The sequence below is a fragment of the Haemaphysalis longicornis genome, unplaced genomic scaffold (genome assembly GCF_048455015.1).
Source record: "Haemaphysalis longicornis isolate Haplotype H1 unplaced genomic scaffold, Haemaphysalis longicornis Haplotype H1 scaffold_1, whole genome shotgun sequence".
NCBI classification, from domain to species: Eukaryota; Metazoa; Arthropoda; class Arachnida; order Ixodida; family Ixodidae; genus Haemaphysalis; species Haemaphysalis longicornis.
In genome coordinates, this window is record NW_027526203.1 from 223522504 (window position 1) to 223545594 (window position 23091).

General features: G+C 51.0%; 1 protein-coding gene across 1 annotated transcript; it reads left to right on the forward strand.

Moving 5' to 3' along the window:
- The first annotated feature begins 7713 nt into the window (after positions 1 to 7713).
- On the forward strand, positions 7714 to 13573 carry LOC144157941 (putative exonuclease GOR). The gene is made up of 3 exons (XM_077688654.1): positions 7714 to 7933; positions 12234 to 12436; positions 12533 to 13573. Exons 1-3 carry the CDS (start codon positions 7714 to 7716, stop codon positions 13571 to 13573), a joined length of 1464 nt encoding a protein of 487 aa, XP_077544780.1.
- Positions 13574 to 23091: the final 9518 nt, after the last annotated feature.

Below are 23091 nucleotides of genomic sequence, written 5' to 3' on the forward strand. Positions count from 1 at the left end.
AGGCACATCGCTGCTAGGTATTGACGCCATTAAGGCCCTTCAGCTCCAGATTGACGGCTCGTCCCTCCGCTGCCTTGAGACTACCGCGTCAACTACCAGTGCTACCGACGTACAAGCCCCAGGCCAGGAGACAGTTTCAACTGCATGCCTTCCAGCAGAGTTGTGCAATGAGTTTGCGTGCTTTTTCGACTCCAGCCTCGGCCTAGCCAAGGGTTTTGTGCATCGTGTCAAAGTTCGGCTCTCAGTTCCGTCTACTGTAGCAAAACTTCGCCGCCTTCCCCTTTCACTCCGAGCTCCGGTATCGGAAGAACTTCGTCGGCTCGAGCAGTTGGATGTGATAGAGCGCATTAATGCGTCAGAATGGGTCTCTCCGATTGTTGTTGTTCAAAAGAAGGATGGAGGCATTCGTGTTTGTGTCGACTTACGGGAGCCTAATAAGGCCGTAGTGACTGATAGCTTTCATCTTCCACACACCGAAGAACTCCTCCACAGTCTAGTTGGGGCAACTCATTTTTCGAAGCTTGACCTCGCATCAGCCTACCACCAGGTTTTGCTCGATCCTGAAAGCCGTGATTTGACCGCTTTCATTACTCACGATGGTCTCTTTCGCTTTAAACGCGTGTGCTTCGGGTTGGCGTCCGCCCCCGCTGCATTTCAACAAATGATGTCCAAAATCCTTCAAGGATGCTCTGGTGTTCTCTTCTATATTGATGACGTCATTGTGTTTGGGAAAAATGAAAAAGAACACTTGACCAACCTGATCGCTGTACTACGGCGCATTAAGGAAGCCGGGCTCAAGTTAAACGACAAGTGCGTATTTGGCGTACAGGAACTTTCCTTCTTGGGACACAAGATCACAGCGCAAGGCATTTCTCCACTGCCGGAAAAAGTTTATTCCATTATAAATACTCCTGCGCCAACTGATGCTACTAGTCTCCGTTCTTTTCTTGGTCTGGTCGAGTATTACGCCAAGTTTGTTCCCAGTCTTGCTGATGTGGTAGAACCTATGCGAGCTCTTCTCCGAAAGAACCAACCATTCATTTGGACTGATGCGGTAGATGCCAGTTTCGCCAAAATAAAGTTTCTGCTCTCGTCCAGCCAAGTTCTGCAGATGTTCGATGCGTCCCTTCCGGTCTTATACTCTCCACTGATGCGTCCGACTGCGGACTAGGTGCTGTTCTCCAGCAGGTCGATGGCCACAGGTTGCGAACTGTTTCCTGTGCTTCGCGAACGCTTTCACCTGCGGAGAGGAAATACGGAGTGGGAGAGCGTGAAGCGCTTGCGTGCGTTTGGGCATGCGAGCACTGGCATACGTACTTGTGGGGACGGCATTTCACGTTGCGCACAGACCACCAGGCCTTGGTCTCTCTCCTCTCTTCGCAAGGTACTGGCCGCCGCCCCCTTCGCATCGCACGCTGGTCGGAACGGCTACTTCGCTATAACTATACTGTAGAGTATCGGAAAGGGTCCGAAAACCAGGTAGCGGATGCCCTTTCTCGCCTTCCAGTTCCGTCTCCGCAGGAAGATGCGTCATTCGAGGAGGTTGTGTCCTTTGTTGAATTACCTTGCCTCACCAAGGAGAAGTTTCAACAGGCCCTTCGTGAAGACTGCAACTTGAAGCAAGTCGCGACTTATGTCGCCACATCTTGGCCTGCACATAAAACGCTCTCAAGTGAACTTCAGCCTTTCTTCTTGGTGCGCGGAGAATTGTCGGTCGTTGACAACTTGCTCCTGCGCGAAAAACGAATCGTCGTTCCTTTGTCTCTGACGCCGCAAGTAATCGCTGCTGCCCACGAAGCTCACCCGGGAATACGCCTCGAGCTTCGCGATCGCTGCGCCGCCTGTCGCCGTTTCTCCGCGGCGTTGACGGGATTTGCGCTGCGTGACTGATAGGGGCTCGTGCAGTGTTTTGGTTCTATTTCGCTTCTTTTCGCCTTTCCGCGCCCTAAAATAACTTGTTATGGTGACGACTATAGGCAAAGAGTACGTTTAGGTCACTTAAAAAGCAGCTGCGTCTTCGCAGAGTACGCGATCGCCTGCAAGAGCTACCCGGGGACGCGGTTCCGCGCTCTTCGTTGCCGCTCTTCCGGGCGTGGGCGACGGCAGCAACATATCACCCATGCCACCTCCAAAGCATCAGGGACAAATCAATTCTACTGACGCCTCGTTTAGACCTAATACTGGCACAATCAGAGGTTGGCTTCATTTTGCAGCGTGGACAACGAATGGGGCTTCGTTTCGCCTATATACACCCAAGAAAAATGTTTCGGGGATGTGATTACGCAATCCCGGACAATAACTTATGTCTTTTATAAGAATATGCGAAAATGTAAAATTATATTCCAAGCCTGTGCGTCCTTAAATATGTGTCCACACACGCCATATAGCAAGAACCAAGGAAATGAAACCACAGAAAAATAAATGCTGTGCCAATGCGGAATTTAAAAACATAATAGCTCTAACGGAAATGAAAAAAAAAAAAAAACACAGTGCAGCTTCTGGCATGCTAAAGACGTTCGTCTAAACTTAAGCCAGGTAGTTTTCACTAGACCAACTATACGCGAAATGCACTGCGAGAAATAGGGGGGGGGGAGCGGGGAGCGGGACGCCGTGTACAAATGCGGAGCGGAATCAAGCAATTGCAATGAACCTGTTAGTAATCCCACACATAAATCTCGCGTTCACTTTACTTTTGTTTTTCTACTTCAACGAAGAGCTGATCGTACGGCGGACGCATTTTTGGAAGTATACAGGGTACGCTCTTCAACCAGCGATGAAATGTGTCGTTCGAAGAGTGAGGTATGTGAGGCCCTCTGATTTCAGCTTCTGGTTTATTCTCCAGGCTCCCTGTGCCATATGGCGATATTTCGAAGAAGGATTTAGTCGCGGACGCGGATTATATTGTAAGCCCGTCTCCGCGCTGCTCGCAGAGGATATATGTAGCAAATGAAGGTCTCCGGGCGCGCACCTCACGACAAGACGACTCTGTCGTGTGCTGATCCCCGAGTATAATTATGCATTGTCCATCGGACTTTTGTTGAATTTTCCCGAAATTAACACAGACTGGCTTGTAAATGGTGGTGATCAATATCTGAGGTATAATATTAGCAAACGTAACTGGTGTGCTGTCAGGTATGAGTGCTCCGCTGATTATGTAAGCGCACAAAACCGATTTAAATCGTAGTGTATAGCCGAAGCATGAACATCTGAGGAACCGGTGGAGACACGGCTAGTAAATTCAGGTCGGTGTAACTACAATCAGCTCCATCATACGCCGGTTCCGCGACGCTGGCCTGTGACACACACCTGGCGCTTATACAGACCGAAAATACCATAAGATAGCGTCGGAAACATTTACACTCTCGTAAACACACCCCATTTGCGAACAGAGTGACTGCTCCACACAAACATGAATTTCAAACGCCCACAAACGGTAAATCTCAGTAGTGAACGTGCCGCAAAAGCAGCGGCGGCACTGGGGAGCGGGGCGCGGACTCCCGCGCCTGCTTTCGAAACGGGCCGCTAGGGGGATTTCAGTGGCGCCCCTACAGGCCGCGCTCGAGGCGTATAGTTTGGACAAAAGCTCGACTAAGAGAAAGGTTCTGGTGGCCAGGCATGGATAGACAGGTGGAACTTTCCATCCAGAACTGCAGAATATGTCAGATGGCTGACAAAAGTGCAAAGACTGCTGCTACTCCTTTGAAGCCAGTACCCTTGCCAGAACGCTCATGGGAGAAGCTGGCCGTTGACATCGTCGGCCCTCTGCAGAGAGCACCGCACGACTGCAGATACGCCATTACACTCATCGACTACTTTTCGAAATGGCCAGAAGTTCAATTCTGCAGTGAAGTATCATCCCGCACCGTCATAAACTTTTTGCTTTCGGTGTTCTCCCGTGAGGGTTACCCGGACGTGATAGTATGCGACAATGGGCCCCAGTTTGCCTCTGCGGAGTTCACAAAGTTCCTCAATGATCGCGCCATCCGTCTCGTGCACTCTTCCATTTACTACCCTCAAGCGAACGGACTTGTAGAGCGGTTCAACCGTGCCTTCAAGGATTTCGTACAGGTTGCAATGTTAGAGCAACGTCCGCTTCGTCAAGCGGTAACAGACTATTTGGCTATATATCGCTGCACGCCACATGCCACTACGGGTGTTGCACCATCCGTTCTCCTACACGGGCGGCTACCGAGAACACGTCTTGACGTTGTGGGCCACCCATCACCAACTTTCTTCAGCGATCCTGCTTCCGAACTCTGTCGTCTACGCCAACGCGTGCAGAGCAAACAAGGGTACAGCAAAGAGTACACAGACCGTCGCAGGGCCGCGAAGAAGACAACAGTGTCAGTTGGTGATTTTGTGCGAATTAAGAAACCCGGAATATCTGCTAAGGGCCACCTCGCGTTTAGCCACCCACAGAGGGTTGTCCACCAACAAGGCCCATCAACGTTCCGGCTTGACGATGGACGAACTTGGAACGCTTCGAAGTTATCTAAGGTACCTGCGCCATCAGCCGCGTGGAATCCGCATCATGACGCTGTCTTCGAACCTGCAAACCCCGCCTTTGGCGCCTGAGCGACCCGAGGATCGCTCCTCAATAGCGCAGTCCGAAGCTTCGCCAGCTGCGCCCACGCTACAAGCTTCAGCGCCAGCTGCGTCGAAGCACCCAGTACCTCAACGTCGGGTCCAGCCACCGAGGAACAGAAGACCTCCGGATCGATACGGGGACCGTGTGTAGCTGGTGTTTGTGTGTAGACTGGTGCAGTGACACAACTTGAGTGCTACGTGGACTTTGTTGAGACGTTTCAGTGGTTCTGCAATTGTGTTTTTTTTGTTATATAGCAGTCGTCGAATGTATGCTGCATAGTTGTACATCAGACATTATTGTGAAGCGCACATGCCATGTGTGGTTGTAAATATTTGTAAATATTGTGTATTTTCGTACTAATACTAATCCACTAACAATTACTAACATTGGTCTTTTGAGGGGAATATGTAGTGTTTCAGTTTCGGTTTCGATTCGGTTTATGTTGTCTCTACTTGCCACCAGGTGACCTCTGTATATATATGCATGCCTCTGAATAAAAGTTCAGTTTTTGGTTAGTGATCGTCGACGACAGTGCTCGCTTCGTCGTTCTTCTGCGGCTTCGGCCGCGATATAACAACAACAAGTTTGGTAAAGTAGCAGTTATATAATGCTTTTTAGCTTCACAAACGGCCTTGTTATATTCCAGTTCCGCTTTGCGGTATACCTCCCATCGATCGATCGTGTTACATAGCTTTGGGGAGCGGAACAACCATTTCTTTTTATTGCATAGGCGTTTCAAGGTGTTGTTAAACCAAGGTGCTCCCGGGTTCGAGCGAATAAATTTTATAGGGTCATGCGCATCGGTTAATTCATTCACCTTGTTCTGAAAGAGGTCCCAATTCTCCTGTACACTGCGCTGTTCAAATTCTATTAAATATGTATCAAAATAACTACACATCTTCTGGTTTATTTTCTCGAAAACTGCCTTACCGTAATCGCGGATTTTTTTTATGGCGTCAACACTACGCGAGATGGTGACATCAAGAAAAAAATGCAACATGTTGTGATCACTGAACCCGGGCAGGTACGAAGACTACTTACAAGTTCAGGGTGCGTTGACAAAATTAACTCTAATGTGTTAGAGCAGGTACCGGTACATCGTGTGGGTTGCTTAACTACTTGAGTAAAGTTAAAACACGAGCATAAATTTAGGAAGTTTTGGCCGGCGGATGAAAAGGGATCAAGCACAGGGTATAAACCGGACCAACAGATGTTCGGAAAATTGAAATCTCCCAACAAAACAATTGGCAAAGAATTACAACGGCACAATACTATTAACAAGGTAATGAAGATCATCAACAAAGGCTGAGGAAGCATCTGGAGGACGGTAACAGGCACCAAAAATTATTTTTTTGCTTTTAAATGTAGCACAGACCCATACACTTTCCAAGTTGGAAGTCACGTTTATATGAGTAGACGGAATGCTCTTAGAGACTGCTATCAACGTACCGCCACCAATCCTACCCTCCCTGTCGCAGCGGTAGACTTCATATTCTTTATTCCCCTGAAAAATCTCGCTGCTACGCACTTTTGCACTGAGCCATGTCTCAGTTAAAAAGATTAAGTCGGCGTCGCATGAACTTACGACAGAATTAAATTCATCCCGCTTGCGCATGACACTTCTTACATTACCAAAAAGGACTGAAATCGGCGATGAAAGGGGGCACTTCGCCCCACCGCCCCTGGGTAATTGTTATGTCTGAGTATTTGGCAGCTGCGGCCCAGAGATTCTTATCTGTTGATTGGCACGTGCCCGAGTATTAGATGCCGGCCCTGCACCAGAACTTGCATTCCCTTGAGTGAAAGCACGATGCACGGTGTTCTGAGATAACTCCTTCACGCTATCGCTCTGCTTGTCATAAACGTAAGTTGTGCTGCCAACGCTAAGCTTTGTGTATCGTAGCTTAAATTCTGGCGATTCCGGCAGTGCTTTCCCAAATGCTATTAGTTTTTTCCGAATGTGCCTGGTACCAGGTGAAAAGTCTTCCCCAACCGATATACTGCAGTCCTTAAGTTTTGTTCGCTGTGCAAAAACCTTCTCTCTTATTTTGAAATTTGCAAATTTAACAATAACTGGCCGGCAATTCTGTTCACGATAAGAGCCGCCGAGGCGATGCGCACGCTCGATTAGGTTATGGTCAATTGGGGGATCTAGGTGTTCTCTGAATATGTTAACAATCTTTTCTTCCGTTTCCTCCCACGCCTCCTTAGCACCCGTAATTCCATAAAAAATTAGGTTATTTCGTCGACTTCTGTCTTCTAGCTCGTCTAGACGGTTACTGAAATCATCGCTCTGTTGTATTACGTTTCCAATTGAGTCTTGCACAGACTGAAGGTTTTCTTCAATGGTGTCCAGATCGTTTGTCCGGGCCTCAATTTTTGCTAAACGTTCGTTAACGGCTAGAATTTCATTTTCCAGGGCATCTTGCGCAATTCTGACATCGTTCAAGCCCTTCAAAAGGGCAGCTTGACCTTGCGTGAGCTCAGTTTGCCCCTTTGTTAAAGTTTCTGACTGGCGTTTGAGATCCCGCAGATATTGTAGTATTTCTGTCTGCACGTCTGTTGCAGGGGTCGAAGTATTTTTAGCGTTTGGTGTTTGTTTTGCGGGACCAGGGTTGGGCTCGACATCTCCACAGCAAAGTAACATCATACTGAGCACATCAACGCATTCCTCAAAAACATCGACCACAACGCTTGGGCATAGGGGAACAGCAACAAGAGCCGGTTACTAGACCACTTGGCGTACAGGGAGTAAGATTTACTGACCTGCACGAAAGAAAGGCACGACGTGTCAGCCATGCTGGCAGTTACGCCGCTCCCATGCCCACTGAAGTGGTTCCACATCAAGGGGCTCTTTAAGTCCAGCGCAGATAGGGCAGACTCCGGCGATGTTGCTGTTGTAATGCCAGCGATGAAAGTCCTTGAGCCTGCGCAGCTTGCACTTGGACGATGGAAAACACGGTCGTCGCTTTGTGGTGCGCCCAGAAATTCCCTCGACGGGAAGGCTGTGGCCGCTTCGTGGTTAAAGCAGGACAGCAACGAGACGAAAAGCTGCACGAAAGAAAGGCGCGACGTGTCAGCCATGCTGGCAGTTACGCCGCTCCCATGCCCACTTCAAAGTGGCTATGGTACAGCTCCCTCGCCTCTGGGAACGCATCCCGGGCCTGCACCACAGCACCTACGCGGATGACATCACCGTTTGGACAGCTGGTGGCGGCGGTGGTGACATTCAAGACCGCCTTCAGCAAGCTGTGAACATCATCGCCAGTTACGCCCTCGAACGGCGGCTCTGCTCACTGCATAAGTCGGAGCTCTTCTTCTACCACTCGAGAACGCGTCGCCATCGTGATGCCTGTGCCCCTGATATTATGGTCACATTAAAAGGCAACATCATTCCGCACCTGCCCTTCATCCGCATTCCCGGACTCCCAATTCAAGAAAATGGGGCTAACACCGAAACTATCCGCACCCTCGAAAACACAGCGGAGCGGATTGGCAGACCTATCGCCCCTATATCAAACCGCAACCATGTCCTCAAAGAAGCTAACCTGCTTCACTTGTTGTAAGCATTCATTATTAGTCGCATCACATACGCCACCCCCTTTCTGAAGTCTACCCAGACCGAAATTGTACGCTTTAAATGCATCATCCGCCAGGCGGTCAAGCTGGCCATTTGTCTCCCCCGTCACACCTCTACTAACAAGCTTCTTAAAACCGGGACATACAATACTTTCGAGGAGCTGGTTGAAGCCCAGCGTGTTGGGCAACTCCACCGTCTGGCCTCTACTCCGACGGGTCGGTCCATCATAACAAAACTGGGTATCTCGTTTGCTAAGCAGCACGGAGATAAGGTAAAAAAACGCAGCAATGGCTCAGAGACCGCAAAAGACCTCAAGAGCTCAGAGACCTCAAGACCTCAGAAACCACAGAGACCTAAAAAAGACCGCAGCGATGGCTCAGACGTACAGCAGTAGCCTCGTATTCGGGAGGTACTGGGTTCGAATCCTCGTACCGACGGGCACCCACCGGTTTCTTTAATGGGTAAAGGCGTGCCTGGTCGAGTGTGGACCCTTGAAAGGGGGATTTCATGTCTGGAAAGCTGCTTTACCCTCGCGTGGGGCCTCTGACCCTTGTCCATCTGGCGGGGTCCCCGGCCATCATGCCGTGTTGCCCCATTGCGGGGGGTGAGAGAGTTTGGGGGCATGTCCTGCCACAGGGGGTTGCGAGTTGAGCGTCCACCATGGCTAAGGGAGGCACCATGTGCATTCGTCTGCCTTTGTGGCGCAGGCACCTACCGGTAAAACAGGTACAAGCGACTCCCCGGCCTGGCGCTCGGCCCTTGTGTGGGAGTACAACGCTTGGGAAGTTCACCCGGCTTGCACGGGAAATTGCCCCCATGGAAAGGGGCCGCTGCAACTTTTCTTTTTGACTCTCTCCGATCCCGCTACACAGTGGCCCCCATCCCACGAAACATGAATCCTACCTTCCACCAAGAACGCCACCTTGCCCGGGCCAAGGGCTTACACAAGGCCCACGCTTCGCCCCCCGCTACCCTGTACGTCGACGCAGCGGAATATCCCGACCGCGCAGCCTGCGTCGCCGTAGTCGTGAACTCCCGAGAAGACTCTGTTACTTCATGCTCTGTCTCTACGCCTCACCGTAAAGTTGGTGAAGAGGTCGCCATTTCCCTGGGCCTTACAGCTAGCCCGGCCACCACAATAATTTCCGACTCGGATGCGGATCTTCGCAACTTTGCGACTGATCGTGCATCCCCATCCCCACACGTATGCTGCAGACAGCACCGACTCCGCCTGCACAATGTCCACCCCAAATATAGACACCGGCCCATTCCGCCCCTTCCGGCTAACGAGCTGGTTAATGAGGTAGCCCGAGATTTCTGCCGCCGGGATGCATGCCTCGGGTGGTGCCTCACCACCTCCGGCGGAAGGGAGGGATCGCCTGCCGTTGTAACAATCAGCCGCACGTGAATCGCATGATTCCACATTGGGCCACCTCCACTTCCCCACGCCATACTCACACGTGCACGTGGTGTGGTGCGCTTTTCGCTTCTATCCACCACATAGTGGGCGCGTGCTCCTCCAAACCACCCTCCATGCTACTGTGCCCCTACCCCTTACCACGCTAGAGCAATGGAAGGCTACGCTGCTCAGATACGACCCACAAGTACAAGAGTGTGTGATCCGGCTGGGCGAACTCGCCGCTAGCGCCCACGGGGCCGTTGACTATGTGCCGATGCTCCCAAACGGCGCCTCTTTCTAAAAAGCTGCGGATATATAAACTTTCCACCACCACCACCACATAAAACGTTTAACGGCAGATTTCTTCTCTTGGCAACACTGAAAACCGCCATGACCGTGTCCACCGTACCAGCGCATGCGTCCGGATCTCGCAGAAAAAAAATTCCCCCGCATTTCCCCGAGGGGGAGAATGTGAAAGTGCGAATGCACGGTTGTCGGCCCGCTTGCGGCGCTTGCGCTCGGCCCCCGCAGCCCACCGCCTCGCCGCCTTCTCTTCCATCTCTTCCATCGGGTTTGTGGTATCACGTGTACACCACGCAGTTATCAAGCCGCTATAACGCCGCTGAGTCGCCAACGCACGCCGCTGACGACGTAGTTTGAATGCGTTAAAGATATAAGGCGCGTCACTAACACTGATATCAGCGTAGTGTCCGTGGCTTGGTCGGTAGAGCGTCGCGCTGCGGCCGCAAAGTCCTCGGATCGAAACCTGGCGCCGGATGCTGTTTCTTTATTAAATATAGAGGAGCACTGCGGACGCCGACGCCGCCGCCGCCGCCGCCGGCGGTGGATGGTTTGGGGTCGCTTATAAAGTGCATCAGGCCCTGGTGTCCGTCGTCTGCGCTTACCACCCGATTCTCGGCTGTGGCGTCTTGTGATGTTCTACTTGCCGTAAAGAACTCCGCACCACCAGTGGAGAATGGAGCCGCGGTTGTGAAAGGAAGCGGCGCGACGCACGGAATGCCTACGCTGAAGCGCAGTTGCCTGCGAACACGGAGATGAATACGTGCGCGCCTGCTCCCTACCCACGGCAGAGTCGCTTAGTACAAAAGCCAAATAATGCTTACGAATAAATTGTGAATGCTGAGGCGCTCGCCGGTTGAGATATGGCGGCAGTGTAGCAGTGCGCACTAGCGTTGGGGCTCGCATTGTTAGATGGGAGACGGCAAGAGGCCGAAAGAGAATGCACTCGCTGACAGGTGAGCAATCAGTTGCCGATAGCAAAACGCGGCAGCAGGTAATTAGCTGCTGCCATGTGCCGGTGCCTTCGCTGGTGTCTCGCGGCAGGTAGGCTCTAGAACGTTGCGCGAAGCAGTATTTCACGTTGAGGTAATGCTTTTGAGCTTGTGGGGACGGCCTAAGGCGTGCGCCACCATTCCCTGGCCCGCACGTCCCTGTTGCTAAGGCGACACACATGGTGGCCGCCATGCGCACCATGCCAGTGAATACAACCTATACGGAGGTGAGTTTCGCTTTTGTCGCGAGTATGTACTGCATGTGCACCGCCGGTATTAAATTGAGGCGTCTGGATGGCTACTAGGCAAGTTTCATGCGTTAACCATTTCGGCCCTGGTGGTGTGATTGACGCCACCACATAAAATTCCCCCTAGCGCATACAGAACCAAACCAAAACTGCTATTTTTTTTTGGGGGGGGGGGGGAATCTTTCAGGGATGCCTATTGTGATGCACATCAACATTGTTGCGTTTTAGCAGAGCTGGACGTTACTAGTGAATACAGAATTACGATATCGAGGCTAAAAAAACAAAGGTTCTAGCTTCATTCCTAATCTTGAAAATATAAACATTTGTGCTCCACGAAGCTCATTTTCCGTTTGTAGGCTCATGTGGTCATGAAATTTTGGAAAACACGCAAAAAAAGTTTTGCTCGATATAACATTTTTAAGATCCAGATGTCCTAAAGGTGATACTGGCACTACCAGCATTTTTTTTTCGCAGGTCGGCGTATGGGAGCCCTAAAATTTAGCATAACACACAGAAAACAATTTATTGCTTTAAAAAATTATGGTTGAAAGGGTTAAGAACACAAGCACTTGTTTTTCTTCCTTTTTGATTTTGTTTCCTTCTTTCCATATATAAAAAGAAGACGACCTAATGAATGCGGTTATAATTTCAATCTTCTGGTCAATTTCCTGGGCGGGTATGGTCCTTTTATGAGGTAACTAGTCAACCGACTGGTTACCCCCCACACATACACGCACACAGACACACACACGCACACGCGCATGCACACGGGCACGAACGCTCGCACGCGCACACGCACACACGTACACACCCCCTTTCTGCTTCAAGTTGCTTGAATTGCTGAAGGATACTAATTAATGGGTAATTGGGTTTTAATCATAGCGAACATTATTTTGCAGCTTCTTTCATACCGGAAATAGATTAATATTTTAAAGCTATAGCAAATTTCAATACGTGATGTAGCCCTGGCCAACCCCCTTATGGGCACGAGCCAAAAACTTTGAGGGCATCATCATCATCACCATCAGAAACCCAAACGGAGGGATGGCGGAACAGCTGGTGTTCTTCACTGGCTGTTCATCAGTATTCATTTTTTATACTTTCCTCGGTGCTCTGGTCCTATTAGTCTTCTTCAAGAATAACAAGAAGGGCGGCACTGCCAAGTCCAGGCCCTCCAGAAGAAGCAAGGAAAGGGAAGAGGTAACAAACGACTTGCAGAAGCAGAGGGATATAAAGGACCGGCGCCTGTGCCCGCTGCAGGCAGACACCTTTCAGAGACATGACGGCTCTATTCAAGGCATGTACTCTAAAGGAAACAAAAAGTACCTGGTGAGCATTGTTGATAGGTCTAACACAATCCGCTCGGCTACCTTGTCGAGTGCGGTTCCAGGGGAAGGCACTTGGTGTCTTCCACCTCGCACTCAGGACCTCTACAACCTTCTACTCCCCTACGTGCTCACCCCTCAGGAACTATTTCACTGTGGCTACCCGCGACTCTGCCCGGAAAATCCCGGCCGCGTAGTATGTGTGGAGGGTGACGCGATCTACTCAAGCCGCAAGACGTGCAGCCGCTGCCGTGCGTCCTTCGTGATTACGCGCAGTGGTGACTACTACGCCAAGAGCGCCTGTTTCTTCCACACCGGACGGTGCTCTGCCATCGGTTTCAGCTGTTGCGGGGCGCCGGCCGATCACCCAGGATGTAACAGTTCGTACTACCATGTATGTCCACTCGGGGCTCGAGACAAGTGGGACACGGCGGAGCTGGCCTTCGTGCGCACACGTCGGCGGAATGGCGGCGCCCGCGAAGTGTTCGCATTGGACTGTGAAATGTGCTTCACCATCCGTGGTTTTGAGGTGGCAAGGGTGAGCGTGGTGGACTGCGACGGCGCCACTGTGTACGACTCCTACGTGAGGCCCGGTAGCAGAGTGCTTGATTACAACACGCCCTTCAGCGGCATTACCGCCGATCACCTACGCAACGTGCGCACAACGCTGCAAGATGTCCAGGCTGTGCTCTTTCGTCTTTTGAACACCTCCACGGTGTTAGTTGGACACGGACTGGAGAACGATCTGCGGGTTCTCCGGCTGGTTCATGATACGGTAGTGGACACCTCAATCGCCTTCCCCCACTACCGGGGCCTGCCTTACCGACGGTCACTTCGGTCGCTGGTCGCCGCCTACCTGAACCGCGGGGTGCCGAACGGGCCTCTGGGACACGACAGCGTCGAGGACGCCAAGGCTTGTATGGAGCTCATGCTCTGGAAAGCGTCGCGTGATCAGGAGATGCGCAACAGGTTGAGAGGGGGTGCCGAGGGGTATCCAACGCAGCCGTCCCAGTTGGATGACGACATCGACAAGTGTTCTGTTTCGGGGGGAGGAGTGAAATCAGAATCGTTTGGGGCACTCGAGGAACCAGAAAAAGGACGCATGCCGCTGGGCTCCCTCCGCGAGCTACGAAGCGAGTGAATACGGCTGGCTTCGCGGTTCCTCGCACGTCTTCGATCATTTGGTAAATTTTGCCGAGGAAGATGCCACACTCAGCAGGGTTGGACTGAGTTCTCTTATACCTTGATCGCGACTAGGTGCGGTGGAAGTGGTGGTCCGAAAAGCCCTGTAGGGACAATCATGTTGGCCTAAATAAAGAACGTGTCGATCATCTTTGGAGTATTTTGTGTTTGGTCACGTGCCCATCGACTGGCCACCTGTCACTCCTTACGCGTGGCTCCTGATCCTACAGCTAAGTATCCCTACTGAATGATGTGGAAAACCGTACGAGGATCAAATTCGCCAGGTTTGTTTTCGTGATTAGCAAAACCGCAAGAGCGTGTATGCGTGGTGGTGGAGCAGGATATCAGCCCCATTGTGCCGGATAACGCCGGCGGGCGGGCTCAGGAGCCTCGGAGTAGACGCGCGCAGTGCCATGGTTAAGTGGACAGACAACCGATTTCTCTGAAGTGCGTGCCCTCTAGCTCGTACGAAAGCCAGCGTTTTCTATACTTAGGTAACCGCAAGGAATTTCTAAACAAACAAGCGGAAATAATTCTAAGTTCTCACTAAAATTTATTAAAGTCTGAATAGTGGTGCCGTGTAGTGAATAAACGTGACACTACCTTACGTGTCCGATGGTCTCCGCGATCAGCTGTCGGCGGGGGCGGCGGAGGCGCGCCTCCGGCATCCGTTAGCGGAGGCGATGCGTGACCAAACAACTCCGTCGATTTCAACGCGTGATTCAACAAACGCATGAAGGAATAGGAAAAGTTGCACATTATTGTTTCTCTAGCCGGGGAAAAGTTTTTTAATTTCTCTTTTTATGTCATGTGCAGTTAAAAGTATGTTACTACACGTGTCACTGTAATGGTTGCCATCCCATTCCTTTGGCGGGACATGTATGGCTGGTAGATCTCAAAATCCTGATTTAAAACGTTCTAGGGCGCTATCAGCAAAACTGTTTCGGGTTATCACATTTTAAGTGGTAACATAAACATAAACATTTTTAACATAAGGTAGTTGCTACCATCGCGACCCACAGCTGACACGCACACAGATAACGCCAAGGACGATGCAAGTGATGCCGAGAAAACTACGCTGTTAATTCACTACGAAATACATGCGACGTGACATGTACAAGACTGTGTGTGCACTATCCATAGTACACACGCGCACACACGCGCGTGAAAGTCACCGGCATTTGGGTGGCCAGGAGAGCTCTCTAACCGGAAGTGGCGGGAGCAGACGCCGTACCCATGAGCCTTGAAGCGTTTTACCGGTCCCCTATTCCGGACCACGCGAGGCTTGGTGAAAACTGTCGCTGCGCCCTCTGGAGGCACGTGGCCTGCTGTCGCGACCGACACGGCGCGCTGCGATTACATATCAGCGGCCCTGCATACGATCGCCACCCTTTGCTGATGTGTCCCCTACGTGCTGTCCTATCGTTATCCAGAACAATCTTTTAAAGCAAAGCTTTCTACCTCTACCCCCCAAGGGTTCTTTCGCGACCGTTGGTGTCACCAGAAAACTCCAGCGAACAAATAAAAGAAATTACAGGGACCGCCGGGAATCGAACCTGGAACAAATAGACTAACAAAGCGAGAGCACGTTGTCTTACCGATTTAGCTACGAGCCCACGCGAACTCGGGAAGACAAATGGTGTACTGGCCAAGCACATCTACGGGTTTACCCCCTGCCTTCTCGCTGAATGCCACGTGAAAGCGTCACACGACCACTCACGCCCGTCTAGCGGCCCTGTGCGCACCTTGCTCATGTGCTAAGAGTTACAAAAATTAAAGGAAGCTCACACCAATCCATGGAATCTCACTTTTAGTACGCCAATGTGCTAAAGCCTGTGGCCTCCAGTGTTCACGTAAAAAATCACAGCTCCTTGTCGTCCGCCCTCACGCCAAATCAAGGAATACATTCAAATACTCCTTGACGACCAGGCCATCACTCCAAACCCCAGCATCAAGATCCTGGGCCTACATTTCCAGGCCAACACCAAGAGTGACGTCTCCTTGCAGCGCCTCAAAAACAGCATTAATCTAATCATACACATGGTCAGGCGAGTTGCCACCAAGAAGCTAGGCCTAAAAGAATCCGGTACCTTTCGATTAATTGAAGCTTTTGTCCTCTCGAGAGTTACTTACGACAAACCCCTATCTTCCTCTCGACGAGGAAGACATAGAGATGCTTTATATAATGATTAGAAAGGCGGTTGAGCAGGCCATTGGTCTTCTCATGAGTGCGTCCACACTGAGGCTGCTTAGCACGGGCTCCACAAAATGGTGGAAGAGCTGATAGAAGGCCATCTTTCTAACCAGAAGGTCCGACTCAGAACTGCGGTGGGTAACCGCATGCTTCCCCAGATTGGCTGGGCAGCCCAGAATGTCACTCCGTTTGACGTACTCCGAGACTCTTGGCGACTAAAACTAAACATGCTCCCTTTGCTTAGAAATATGAACCCCTCACATGACGAGGGTCAACGAAAAGCACGGGCGCAAGCGCTAAACACCACCCTCGGTGGGGCTCATGCAGTTATCTACACAGATTTCTCCAAACATCGAGGGCAGCGACACGCCATCATCGTGGCTACCTCCAGAACCAACCTCCTTGCGTGTACCTCGCTTAGGACCCAAAAAAATGACGGCAGCAGAAGAGGCAGCCATCACCTTGGCTCTCACTCAACCGGGGGTCGGAGGGTAGTCACCGATTCCCAGCAAGCCTACTGGAATTACCAGTCGGGTTGGGTGTCCTGACCTGCACTGGGCGTGCTAAAAAACCACTCCCCAAACGGTTCCATTCAGCTCATCTGGACACCGCCTCACGCTTCAATGGAGGGCAACAAATACGCCCACCCAACAAGCCTGCGCTTTTACCTCCCGTGCTATGGAGCTGCACGAGGACAGTCACCCGCTTGTCACGTCCAGGGAGATAATCCGGCATTATCGCCTTCTGAGACAGACCGTACCTTCACCTTACCCTGACCTTTCCAGAGAACAACAAACTACCCTACGGCTCATACAATCCGGGCTCCTTCCCACAGCCTACGTGTCTTCACGTAATGCATCCGAATCGCTACGACGCTGAATGTAAACTTTTCTGAGAAGTAGGAATACTCCGCCCCGTAATCGGGGTGTGCGACTTTAGCTCTGAGCACACTCCTCTCTTTTCGTCAACTACCCAACAAGAGCAATGGGAGATGCTGCTGTCCAAGCCCTCTCTACCTACCCAGCTTCAGCGGGTGGACAGAACACAGGCCGCGCGGACTGCATATGGGCCCCGCAGAAGAAGGAATCACTCCCCAGGGCTGCACTCTGGGCCGTTCAGAAATCTGAACATAAGTATTTCTTCCTCCTCCTTCTCAGCCGCAAGTCTCGTCGCCTCCGTCCGCGGCGCAGAGACGGAGAAGTCAGATCGTCTATCACCGGGTTGGAGCTTACTTTGATTTTATAAAAAAAAGTTTCCACTCTTGTGCTACACAATACAACTCAACCAAACACCGTTCATGCATCATGCATTGATTTAACCTTACCAAGAATATCTCTTTGAAGTAATAAATGGTGTGGTTAAGTGCATTTCACTTCTCTCTGGTTTTACTATTTGTAGAGCGATGTGAGTGATTTTAAGTGACGTCGCATGAGTAATCGTTATGGGTGCCGTTTACAGCTTTGCTTTCCTTACCACATTCACAGGGTGGATTGGCGCGATTTTTTTGATGTTCGCTGTTTTTTACGCAACTGTACAGCAAAAACACAAAAACCTTTTGCAAGGAATGATTAATTAGAACATGAACAAAACATGCGCAAAGGCCGGTGAACTGGTCCATCTGCCCGTGGACTGGTCGTCGCGGCGAAAGGGATGCTACAAATGCGTCGCCCCGCGGTAACTTACGGAGCGCGGCTGCTGAAAGCGAGAACATTGGCAAGCAAGGACTCGCATCCACGGCAGGTCAGTTTCAACTGCAGGCGCCGTGCCTTCAGAGTGCGCAGGGACGATTTTCGCCCAGAGCTCGCGTGGCCTGGAATATTGTATCCCCGCCTGTACGTGCACGTTAATCAGTTGCGACGCGCCCCGTTTGCGCGAGCAGCCAAAGCGAGCACTGCACATTTCACATATGGGGGCGCATCACTGGTGCATGTCTCGACAAGTACCGGCAGGAAGGAGAGAGCAGCCACGCATCACAGACGCGGTGCACGCGGGGCACCAACGGACGTTTATGCATCGACATGTCTACTGGGTGAGGCGGGTGGAGCACATACTGTTCAGGTGCCCCCGGCGCCGGCTTGTCAGAAATACTGTGGTCGTTCGCACTCAGTGGGAGTGTCTTGTGTATTTCTACTTGACTCCGGTTTAAGAACTTCTGTGTCGTATGCGACGTTTCACGGCTGAATTTGCATGCATCGTTCCTCTTTTCTTGGTGCGGTTCCAGCGCGTTCCGGAGCCGTTTCCAAAGTTGTACTTGGCAGGTTCGAGTTCTCGTGTTTTAGGTGCAAAGCATCTGTGCTCTCGGCTCCGTCGTCCGTCGTCCGTCGCCCATCCATCCGCCGGCCCAGGAAGACACCGGCAACACTGCCGCTCCAGGAGCCCTTTAAGGGGAAGCGTGCTCGTCTCATGCCGGCCCAGGAAGACACCGGCAACACTGTCGCTCCAGCGTCTCATGGGCGGGGCTATGTCCCTCGCTTGTCGTGGCGTCGTCCACACTCCCACTGCGCACGCTCGGCTCATCTCGGGCCGGCCCAGGAAGACACCGGTAACACTGTCGCTCCAGGAGCCATTAAAGAGTGAGACCCCACCGGGCGTTCAGCAAGCCGAGAATGCGCACTGGGGGTGTTGACGGCACAACAATGACAAGAGAGGGACATAGCCCCGTCGCATCTAATAAAATTACACTATCTTGCCGTAGGGGAACCCTGAGTAGTATGCGAAACAACCATGGGCTCAACGCAATTTCTCATTTCGTACTTCCGGTAAGTGAAAAGTGTGGTAGTTACCATGGAAACCAAACTGTAAATATAACGGTAGCTACGTACCTCAACCTAATGAAAACGATGAACTGAAAACTAATGGGCACTTGAATCGACCCCATGGCTGCTTTGTATACTAGTCAGGGTTCCCCTACGGGAAGATGGTGTAATTTTTTTGCACCGCAGTGTTCTGAATCTACCTTTTTTTACGTTGTTCGTTTGCAGATTAATGCCCCAATAAAATCGTAGCCGCTGCCAAGTCAGCGACCGAGTGATGCTAGACAGGCCGGGATTTTGTGAAGAAATTTTGTCATTCCACACTAAGCAATCGGAATCAGAATCAAAGCATTACATTACAGAGTTTGCAATCACGTTGTACTGAAATCAATAAAATGTTTGGAGTGATTGCATTTTTATTATTCCGAATATTGTGCAACGCACGCATGGCGTGCGGTGCACTGTTTCTGTTATTTTACTTGACAACGTCGTGCAGAGCGAGAAGAAAGGGCACGGGATGGTCTTCTATCAGGCTACCAAAGTGCAGCTGTAGTAAGCCAACAAAACGCTCCAATACAGAGTTTTAGTTTGCCGTTTTAAAGCAAAGCTTTCTACCTCTACCCCCCAAGGGTTCTTTCGCGACCGTTGGTGTCACCAGAAAACTCCAGCGAACAAATAAAAGAAATTACAGGGACCGCCGGGAATCGAACCTGGAACAAATAGACTAACAAAGCGAGAGCACGTTGTCTTACCGATTTAGCTACGAGCCCACGCGAACTCGGGAAGACAAATGGTGTACTGGCCAAGCACATCTACGGGTTTACCCCCTGCCTTCTCGCTGAATGCCACGTGAAAGCGTCACACGACCACTCACGCCCGTCTAGCGGCCCTGTGCGCACCTTGCTCATGTGCTAAGAGTTACAAAAATTAAAGGAAGCTCACACCAATCCATGGAATCTCACTTTTAGTACGCCAATGTGCTAAAGCCTGTGGCCTCCAGTGTTCACGTAAAAAATCACAGCTCCTTGTCGTCCGCCCTCACGCCAAATCAAGGAATACATTCAAATACTCCTTGACGACCAGGCCATCACTCCAAACCCCAGCATCAAGATCCTGGGCCTACATTTCCAGGCCAACACCAAGAGTGACGTCTCCTTGCAGCGCCTCAAAAACAGCATTAATCTAATCATACACATGGTCAGGCGAGTTGCCACCAAGAAGCTAGGCCTAAAAGAATCCGGTACCTTTCGATTAATTGAAGCTTTTGTCCTCTCGAGAGTTACTTACGACAAACCCCTATCTTCCTCTCGACGAGGAAGACATAGAGATGCTTTATATAATGATTAGAAAGGCGGTTGAGCAGGCCATTGGTCTTCTCATGAGTGCGTCCACACTGAGGCTGCTTAGCACGGGCTCCACAAAATGGTGGAAGAGCTGATAGAAGGCCATCTTTCTAACCAGAAGGTCCGACTCAGAACTGCGGTGGGTAACCGCATGCTTCCCCAGATTGGCTGGGCAGCCCAGAATGTCACTCCGTTTGACGTACTCCGAGACTCTTGGCGACTAAAACTAAACATGCTCCCTTTGCTTAGAAATATGAACCCCTCACATGACGAGGGTCAACGAAAAGCACGGGCGCAAGCGCTAAACACCACCCTCGGTGGGGCTCATGCAGTTATCTACACAGATTTCTCCAAACATCGAGGGCAGCGACACGCCATCATCGTGGCTACCTCCAGAACCAACCTCCTTGCGTGTACCTCGCTTAGGACCCAAAAAAATGACGGCAGCAGAAGAGGCAGCCATCACCTTGGCTCTCACTCAACCGGGGGTCGGAGGGTAGTCACCGATTCCCAGCAAGCCTACTGGAATTACCAGTCGGGTTGGGTGTCCTGACCTGCACTGGGCGTGCTAAAAAACCACTCCCCAAACGGTTCCATTCAGCTCATCTGGACACCGCCTCACGCTTCAATGGAGGGCAACAAATACGCCCACCCAACAAGCCTGCGCTTTTACCTCCCGTGCTATGGAGCTGCACGAGGACAGTCACCCGCTTGTCACGTCCAGGGAGATAATCCGGCATTATCGCCTTCTGAGACAGACCGTACCTTCACCTTACCCTGACCTTTCCAGAGAACAACAAACTACCCTACGGCTCATACAATCCGGGCTCCTTCCCACAGCCTACGTGTCTTCACGTAATGCATCCGAATCGCTACGACGCTGAATGTAAACTTTTCTGAGAAGTAGGAATACTCCGCCCCGTAATCGGGGTGTGCGACTTTAGCTCTGAGCACACTCCTCTCTTTTCGTCAACTACCCAACAAGAGCAATGGGAGATGCTGCTGTCCAAGCCCTCTCTACCTACCCAGCTTCAGCGGGTGGACAGAACACAGGCCGCGCGGACTGCATATGGGCCCCGCAGAAGAAGGAATCACTCCCCAGGGCTGCACTCTGGGCCGTTCAGAAATCTGAACATAAGTATTTCTTCCTCCTCCTTCTCAGCCGCAAGTCTCGTCGCCTCCGTCCGCGGCGCAGAGACGGAGAAGTCAGATCGTCTATCACCGGGTTGGAGCTTACTTTGATTTTATAAAAAAAAGTTTCCACTCTTGTGCTACACAATACAACTCAACCAAACACCGTTCATGCATCATGCATTGATTTAACCTTACCAAGAATATCTCTTTGAAGTAATAAATGGTGTGGTTAAGTGCATTTCACTTCTCTCTGGTTTTACTATTTGTAGAGCGATGTGAGTGATTTTAAGTGACGTCGCATGAGTAATCGTTATGGGTGCCGTTTACAGCTTTGCTTTCCTTACCACATTCACAGGGTGGATTGGCGCGATTTTTTTACGCTCCGCTCCGCTTCGGGTAGCAACGCTATGCTGCAGCGGAGCGGTGAGCGATTTTCTCGTTTTAGGTACGCGTAATGCGCACCGGACCGGACCTTTCGGATTAGCAGCGCCGTCTGGTCAAGTTTGGCGTAATGAAACAGAACCGAAACCCATTTCGCCACTTTAACAAAGTAATACCAGTACGTATAGCTTACTTGTTTTTTAAGTATTGACACGTGTAATCGTATTGTGTTACTGGTCAGTTACAGTGAATGAAAATAAATTTTCGACTTTATGAGAGCCACGCAATAGCCAACAAAGTTGCATCCCAGGTCAATTCGAATCCTTTTCAATGGCAACTATCAAACTCGGCGTTTTGTTACAGTGAACTAGAATAGTTCTGTGTAGTTTCCAAATGGGCTCGCAGTCGCTACGTATCGCAGCAAGCACAAGCCCTCGTCGATGCAGAACCGCTTTCGCGGTTTGCGCATCAAACAAGAGCCTGAAGCTGCGGCGCTCCTCGCAGGCGTGACAGCCATCTTAGAATAAGCAGAGTCGCCGCACGCCCGCGAGAGGGCACCCGCATCGCACCGCCCCCTTAGCGGAGAGGGCCGCGACCATGGAGGAAAGAAAAGGTTAGGAGAGGCCCTGACGTCACATTTGTGAAGCCGAGTCCCTCCATGACTTGAGCCCACGGAGCCCAGCACTCTATCCCATCATCCTTTGCTATCTCCGGTTTGATATTACTAACATGGCGTCGCCCTGCCCTCCCGCTTCGAAGCGAAAACAGCTTCGTCGCTAATTCCTTGGTGCGATGTCATGTTCTAAGCTGTTGATTTCGCCTTCAATTTGCCCATTCTAACCCTCAACCAAAGTTTCAATCGAAAAACGGCCTTCGCTTTTGAGATAGAAGGACGATTTTTCAGCTCTTAAGCCTGGCAAAGTAGCGTTTGTCGTCGCCATAGCGACAGGCTCGCGGGATGGCGAACGCACACGACGGGAGCATTGTTTGGGGTGGTACATCACTGCGGACTTTGCGCGCTACGTCTCAGCAGCGATAAATTTCACTTCACTTCACAACGAAGAAACACAGTGAGCAAAGAACGAACTGTGGCTCTCGCCAACGCTGAGCGAAGGGAATTTTCCCGGCACGTCGCCGGCGGCGGCAGCGGCTCGCTCCGCCGATCTCAACGCGACGTAAGCGCCGCTGCGGGGTATGAGTTAAGGCCGCCTCCGACGGCGGAGTTTTCAAACTGGCCTAGTCTAAAAAAATCGCGCCAATCCACCCTGTGAATGTGGTAAGGAAAGCAAAGCTGTAAACGGCACCCATAACGATTACTCATGCGACGTCACTTAAAATCACTCACATCGCTCTACAAATAGTAAAACCAGAGAGAAGTGAAATGCACTTAACCACACCATTTATTACTTCAAAGAGATATTCTTGGTAAGGTTAAATCAATGCATGATGCATGAACGGTGTTTGGTTGAGTTGTATTGTGTAGCACAAGAGTGGAAACTTTTTTTTATAAAATCAAAGTAAGCTCCAACCCGGTGATAGACGATCTGACTTCTCCGTCTCTGCGCCGCGGACGGAGGCGACGAGACTTGCGGCTGAGAAGGAGGAGGAAGAAATACTTATGTTCAGATTTCTGAACGGCCCAGAGTGCAGCCCTGGGGAGTGATTCCTTCTT